Here is an 8,103-nt window from a genome sequence, read left to right as displayed (position 1 = left end):
CTGAGGTAATGTCTCCCAGAATGCTGAATATGCTCTCAATAAGCAAAAATACATGGTGCTATTTTCCCAGACCCAAGGTTTATAGATCCGGGAATCAAGAGGTGAATATGGGAGTGGTTCCTTTCACTATTATCCCTTGCGATCCACTAGAGAAATGTTTGTTTCTTGTTTCCATTACTTTAGGCTTTGCTGTTCTAGAAGTCTTAGTTGTCAACTATGGATCATAGCAATGGTGTCATTAAACTGGAAATTAAGAGTACCACCCCGAGGGTAAAGGGAAACAGTATATTTTTAGTCTTATGAGGAAAAGTTGCCGTCATGCTAGTAGAAGCATGTGTTGCTACTGTCTTTGTTGGAAATACAGGTATGTTTAGAAAAGATGTACACCGATATGGAGTTGACACAGGGTAGATTACTGTGGCTCTTTGAGTGTCAACTTTGCTAAGCTTGAACTACTTACGTCCTTCCCTTGTATTTTCAGATTAGAGTTGGCCACAAGAATAAGAAAAAATGTATGAGATAGGAAAGATGAACACAAAACACCAACCATTTTATATTTAGAAAGTGGGCATAGAGCATCAACACTGTGGCAGCTTATGCAATTTGTTGCTGATCTTCTGGCCTGCTGCACTGACAGCTATTCAAAATCCCACCAACTGTTCTCCTTCAGCTTTTTTGAATTCTGGGCCAGTTGAATATGCAGGTCTGTAGTGAAGGGCATCAACTTCTCCTGCAGGTCATCCATGTTATCTTAGATAAAGTGAGAAAAAGGCACACGTTCCGATTTGTATTCCTGATTTCAGTGTTCCCAATTTAAGTTGGTCCTAGCTCTTCGCTACTTCACATGGAGCTTTCTTCCTTTACTGAGAACCATTCAACACCAGACATGGAGGCAATAGCATTGTAAAGAGTTCTCCCCTAGTTCCCATATTTGCATTCATTTTAATGCCCATAATTAATCCTGTATTGGATACTATTCATACTGGTTCTGCCTCACTCATTAAATCCTGACTGATACAATTACTATGCAAAATATAAAAAAAAAAATCTATGAATAAGACAAACACCAAATAGAAAAGCAGCAACATGAACAAACAGAAAAATCACAAAATAGAAGAAAGGAAAGAGCTAACACAGGACATCCAACCTCATTAGTAATCAGAGAAATACAAATTAAAACATGAGCTATTATTATTATTATTATTGAAATAATAATATCTCAAATATCATTATCAAATATTCAGCCTGTCGTCCAGGCTGGAATACAGTAGTGCAATCTTGGCTCACTGCAACCTCCGCCTCCTGGGTTCAAGCGACTCTCCTGCCTCAGCCTCCCAAGTACCTGGGACTAGATTAGAGGCACATGCCACCACGCTCGGGTCATTTTTTTTTTTTTTTTTGTTAGATGAAGTCTCGCTCTGTCGCCCAGGCTGGAGTGCAGTGGCGTGATTTCAGCTCACTGCAACCTCAGCCTCCCTGGTTCATGCCATTCTCCTGCCTCAGCTTCCCGAGTAGCTGGAACTACAGGTACCCACCACTATGTCCAGCTAATTTTTTGTATTTTTAGTGGAGATGGGGTTTCACCACATTGGCCAGGCCTGTCTTAAACTCCTGATCTCGTGATCCGCCCACCTCAGCCTCCCAAAGTGCTGGGATTACAGGCGTGAGCCAGCGCGCCCAGCCATGAGCTACTATTTTACACTCATCGAAAGAACAAAAATATTAAAATATTTGACAACTCTAAGAGTAACTCTGGAGGTAGAACAAGAGGAAGTTATTTATATTGCTGGTGAGACTGTGAACCATTTAATCAGTTTGGAGAATGATTTAGAAATACTGTAAATGGGCAATCCCTAAGACCTACCAATTTCACATCAAGGAGGGACCATAGAGAAACTTTCAAATAGTAAAAATGGGGCTGGACACATGTAATGATCTCTATCTAGAGAATAACGATACTAATATATAACAGAGCTTGAGAAACAGACTGATTGAAGTTGGTTATCCAGTAACAGCAGGAGGTCTGTACTGCCAACTGTGGTAAATACCCCCCAGGATAGTCCCAAGTGGTTCCTGCCATCAGGTAATCATGCCCTTGTATGATTTCCTCCCCTTGTGTATCAGCTTGATTTGATGACTCATTTCTTGTGAATAGAATGTGGTAGGGGTGATATGTCACGTGTAAGATTAGGTTACAAAAAGCTCCTCTCTTGGGTACCCTCTTTCACTCTAAGTGATGACAGCTACTGTATCATCAGTTGCTCTATGGAGAGACCCACATGACAAAGGAATGATGTTCCAGTCAACATTCAGCAAGATCATTAGGCCGGCCAACATTCTTATGAGTGAGTTTAAATGTGCTTCTTCCCCTAGTTGTGCCTTGAGATGATCACTGCCAGAGATTGTAGAAATGTCAGATCTTGAGCCAGAAGCACCCAACTAAGTCATGCTCAAATCTGACCCACAGAAACTATGAGATAGTAAGTGTTGTTTAAAGCCACTGAGTTTTGGAATAATTTGCAAAACAGCAATATAGAACTAATATGCCTTCCAACAATCACTGCAACCCACAATGACAAGCAAATTCTTAATTTCAGACTGATGGGGACTCCAAATTACCTAAAGCCACTCATTAATGCATTAATTCAAACTAGTTGAAAGCTACCAAGTCCTGTGATAAACATAAAAAAATCTGCAAAACCTATGCTTTTATGGAGTTTTGTACACAGACAATAAACAAATAAGTTAAACGTATTTTAAGAGTGGGCTGGGTGAGGTGGCTCACGCCTGTAATCCCAGCACTTTGGAAAGCCGCGGCGGGTGGATCACTTGAGGCCAGGAGTTCGAGACCAGCCTGGCCAACATGGTGAAAACCCATCTCTACTGAAAATATAAAAATTAGCTGGGCTTGATGGCGGGTGCCTGTAAATTCCAGCTACTTAGGAGGTTGAGGCAGGAGAATCTTCTGAACCCAGGAAGCAGAGGTTGCAGTGAGCTGAGATTGTGCCACTGCACTCCAGCCTGGGTGACAGAATGAGACTAAATCTCAAATAAATAAATAAATATTAAGTGAGATTATGATAAGTGATATAGAAAAAAGTAAAGAGGCAAGAGAGAGAAAGCCAGGCCAAAATAAAGGCTGCAGTTTTAGAAAGGATAAAGACCTCTTCTGAAAAGATGACATGAACAAAACCCAGAACGGTGTGAGACAGTCATATAGAATCCAGAAGTGCATGCCACCCAGAGGGAGGAGCCAGTAGAAACCTGTTGATGCAGGAGGTAAACTGGCCAGTGTGGCATTGAGGGGACCTGTGTACCTTTCTAAGGACTTTAGCATTAACTCTGGAATGAAATGAGAATCAGGTTTTGAATGAAGAGTCACATCACTAGACTATGTTTTAAAATGAACACAGGCTGATAAGCTGAAAAAAGATTGTGTGTGGTGGTGGGGGGCAGGTTTGCAGGACAGAAACTACAGAGACAAGAAGGCTGGTTAGAAAGTTTTTATAATAATCTCAGTGAATATAATAGTTCAGACCAGGGTGGGAATGATGAAGGACGTGAAAAATGGTCAGTTTCTGAACACAGATAGTCCCCTACTTAGGATAGTTCAGCCTATGATTTTTTGACTTTGAGGGGTTTATTTATGTAGATGTAACATAAATTGAGGAGCATCTGGACATACAATGGATCAACTTTTTGACTTTACAATGGGGATGTAGGGTATTAACTGTATTTTCAACTTACAACATTTTCAATTTGCAGTGGGTTTACTGGGATGTAACCCCAAGTCAAGAAACATCTGTAGAGTTTCAAGGAAGATTCAACGGATTTTCCAGCCAAATAAATTAATTTATAAATTACATATGTGTGTATATTCACTGAAAGATACCTGGTGTAAGTCACTAAACCAGAGGAATACATGTTTTATTAATCCTACATTCAAATATTTGCTATTCATAATCCCCTGTAATCTATACCCACTACTATTGTATGGCTTCCAGGCAATAAAATGACCATTTGCAATGACTTTTTAAAGATTTAAAACATATTTTATTTTTTCAATTGTGCTGTATTTTAATAAGCAGTACAGTGCTTACATGACAAGCTGGTTTTTTAAACAATTCTGTCATTACAGCACCTGTGATGGTTACTGATGTTTCCACTCTTTTGGGGTAACTCTGCCAACAGGTGATAGGTTCCATTCTATTCCAATCTGAGTGGCTGTAAAAACCCATGCCGCAACACAGAAAGCGGTTCCACTGGCTAGCACAGCATTACCATATTTATCATGAAAATCTGGTGAGTGTTTTACATGGCTCTGTCTTGCCATACTTTGCAGAATGCTTCGAATCTTGAGACTGCTTAGTGCATTTCTGGCCAAGGGAAACATCATGAAGGATTGCAGTTGACTGCAGCTACTGGTCTATTTTGTTGCAAAGAGGCCTAGAAAGAGAGGGAGAGAGAGAGAGAGAAAAAAAAAATGCATTGATATCTAATCTTCATTCAATTCCTTCCGCTATGAATGTTTGGCTACATCACCCCTTGGAGTGGTGTTCAGGAATGTGAGTTTTGATATCACGATATCTGAATTTGAATCCTAGCTTTGCCACCGATTAGCTATATGAACTTGGGGCAATTATTTAACCTCTTTTTGCCTCACTATTACGTGTGATAATCCAAAACAAAACAACAACAAGGTAAGCATGTAATAAATGTTAACTTTTCTACTCCTCACAAATATTCAATGCGTTGACTCTACAGACAGACTGCAAACTTATTAACATGGCTACAACAGCCAGAAATTCACAGAACATGCCATGCCTCCTCACTCTCCTCCTCCTCATTATCCCCCTCCTGCTTAACCCCTTTCCTTCTCCTTCTTTATCTATAATACTTGCCTTCCCCCTCCTACACCCAAAATTCTGCTTGCCTTTGAAATTCCACTCTAAGAGTTACCACTTCTGTGAAGCCTTTTCCAAATCTCGCCAAGTTGAAAACGCCCTTTTGTCTCTGGGTTATCGCATATTTTACAACCTTTTTTTCTTTTTTTTTTTTAAATTTATTATTATTATACTTTAAGTTCTAGGGTACATGTGCATAACGTGCAGGTTTGTTACATATGTATACATGCTGTCTCTTATACACATCTAGATGTGTATAAGAGACAGCCCTAGAAGAAAATCTAGGTAGTACCGTTCAGGACATAGGCATGGGCAAAGACTTCATGTCTAAAACACCAAAAGCAACGGCAACAAAAGCCAAAATTGACAAATGGGTTCTAATTAAACTAAAGAGCTTCTGCACAGCAAAAGACACAACCTTTTTTTCCATAACACTTAACATTGAGGCATTATCTTTTTAAACACATGTGTCTTGGGGAAGCAATTTTGGTTCACAGTGAAAATGAGCACAGGACTTTGAGAGTTCCCATGTACCCTGACTATATACACCCACAGCCTCCCTAGCTATCAACATCTTCCACCAGAGTTGTACATTTGTTAAAATCAATAAACCTACATTGACATTTCATTATTACCCAAAGTCTATAGTTTACATTAAGGTTCACTCCTGATATTGTACTTTCGATAGGTTTTAACAAAAGTATAATGACATGTATCCATCATTTTAGTATCATACAGAATACTTTTAGTGCCCTAAAAAGCCCTCTGTGCTCTGCTTATGTTATCAAAACACCAAAGGTTCGGTCTAGGTCTTGCTGCTCACCACACAGAAAGCTAATCACTGAAATGCCAAGTACTGCCAAGGAAGAAGGGTTTAATCAGGTGCTGCAGCTGAGGAGATGGGAGCTCAGTCTCAAATCCATCTCCCTGACTGACCTAAACCAGGGCTTTATATAGCAGGCAAGAAATGCAAAAATGTGTTAAGAAAACAGGCATTTTGGGAGGAGCAAGGAAGCAATCATGGTGAATGATGCCACACCAGCATCTGGTGTGGTGATCTGATTTCAGTTCTTTGATACTTTTTGTGAGAGGCCTAAAGGTCATTTCCTGAGGAAGGAACTCAGATAAAACAAATATAAGCTTCAAGCTTCTTAACACCAGAAGGGTCAATTTCTATGTTTATCAAAAATAACAGTCTATGGGGTAATGGTTCAGTTTCACCTATTTATCTCTCTGTTTTGACTTACCCCTGGCAACCACTGATCTTTTTACTGTCTCCACAGTTTTGCCTTTTTCAGAATGTCAAATCATTGTAATCATACAGTATACCTGCTCAGACTGGCTTCTTTCACTTTAAAATATATATTTAAAGTTCATTCATACCTTTTTGTGGCTTGACAGTGCATTTCTTTTTAGTGCTAATTAATATTCCACTGTCTGGATGTACCACCATTTATTTATCTATTATTTTACTGAAGGACATCTTGATTGCTTCTAAGATTCAACCAGCATGAATACAACTGCTGCTGCTATAAACATCTGTAGGTAGGGTTTTGTCTGAATATATTTTTAACCAATTTAGGTAAATATCAAGGAGCATGATTCCTGAATCACATGGTAATAATTTGTTTAGTTTTGTAAGAAACTATCTAACTGCCTTCCAAAGTGGCTGTACCATTTTGAGTTCCCACCAGCAGTGAATGAGAGTTCCTGTTGTTCCACATCCTGGCCAGCATTTGATGTTGTTAGTGTTCTGGATTTGGGCCATTCTAATCAGTAAATAGGTGTTTAATTTGCAGTTCCCTGATGACATACAATGTCCAGCATCTTTTTATATGCTTGTTTGCCATCTTTATCTCTCCTTCGGGAAGTGTCTATTTCAGGCCTTCCGCTTATTTAAAAAAATCAGTCTATTCATTTTCTTATTGTTGAATTTTAAGAGTTCTTTGTGTATTCTGGATAACAGTCCTCAATTAGATATGGATTTTGTAAACACTTTCTTCAAGCCTGTGGCTTGCCTTGTCATTCTCTTAAGAAATTATGTTTTTATTCTCCTTTGATAAACTGCAAGTTATCTAAGAACAAGGAAGATAACTGCATATAAAGTAGCTGACACAAAAGCATAAAAAGATCTTTTTAAAACCAATCCGAAATATAAGTGAATATTGGTATCCTCAAAGGAAGCTAAAATGAATACTAAGAACAAATCAAAATACAATGAAATTAGATGTGTATTTCATAATAGCCAAAATTATTTTATTTCTTAGATAGTTACAAGAAATCTGGAAGTAGAAACATAAAATAATTCTTTAAATTTCTCTTCCTGTGTGCAAGTTGTCAAACAACACTCTGTCTTCAGCAATCACATATGTTAAATGTGGCCCAAATGTAGGCAACACAGAGATAAAAGGCCCTGAGGTCAGTACTTGTAAACTTGTAACTATTCACTGAGATTTTAAGACTTTATTCCAACTTTGAAAACAAGACCCCATGGTTCTCTTTTATTTCCTACCATATGGTAAGTGGCACTCATCATGATTGTGACAAATAGGGCAAACCAGAGCCAAATTAATTTCTTCTGAGGTTCCAGATATTCAAAGATGTTTCCTGTTAGTCATGAATCTTTCCACCCAAAGACACCAAGGTTTTAATTTGAATTGAATTCAGAGAATAGGCAGAAGGTGACATCAGTCAGGGTATGACAGGTGCAGCCTTAATCCAGTACAAAAGGACCTGTGCCACACATTGCTTTCATGCTTTAGGAAGACACATAACCAGAGAATAATTTGTGATAACAGGGATCTCTAGTGGGTCAGCTCATGCTGCTTTATGACAAATTGATTTCATTTTTCCTACACTCATGATGTTACATTTAAATTCAGATCCTTTGTCTCTAGTGACATTGATCGCATTTCTTGGAAGCTTAGTTCATCCTTTGGCTATTCCCATATCTATAAAGCTTTTCTTTTCCATCTAGCCTGAATTTTTTTGAACCAGTAAGTGTCTATTACTAAGAATTTTCTTTTAGGAACTCCTTCCATAGTTTGCAGTTGGCATTTCATTCTATAATAAACAAACTGCAGTCTCTTTGCTCTTTTTCTTTTCCTTGTCGGCATCAGCTACATCCGTCTCAACTGCCTTCAGATCTAACTTATCTTTATCTTTATTTATAAAATACATGTAAAAGCTAAGAAAATTC

At 38.5% G+C, this 8,103-nt stretch overlaps 1 protein-coding gene across 1 annotated transcript; it reads right to left on the bottom strand.

Moving 5' to 3' along the window:
• Positions 1-4,036: 4,036 nt before the first annotated feature.
• LOC105538264 (cytochrome c oxidase subunit 7B2, mitochondrial) lies at positions 4,037-4,440 on the bottom strand. Its single transcript, XM_011978069.1, has one exon. The coding sequence runs from the start codon at positions 4,394-4,396 to the stop codon at positions 4,151-4,153; it is 246 nt and encodes an 81-aa protein (XP_011833459.1). The 5' UTR covers positions 4,397-4,440; the 3' UTR covers positions 4,037-4,150.
• Positions 4,441-8,103: the final 3,663 nt, after the last annotated feature.

Source organism: Mandrillus leucophaeus, unplaced genomic scaffold (genome assembly GCF_000951045.1).
Source record: "Mandrillus leucophaeus isolate KB7577 unplaced genomic scaffold, Mleu.le_1.0 Scaffold1885, whole genome shotgun sequence".
In the NCBI taxonomy this organism is placed as follows: Eukaryota; Metazoa; Chordata; class Mammalia; order Primates; family Cercopithecidae; genus Mandrillus; species Mandrillus leucophaeus.
Note: the sequence above shows the minus strand (reverse complement) of the source record. Positions and strands in the feature narration are given on the sequence as shown.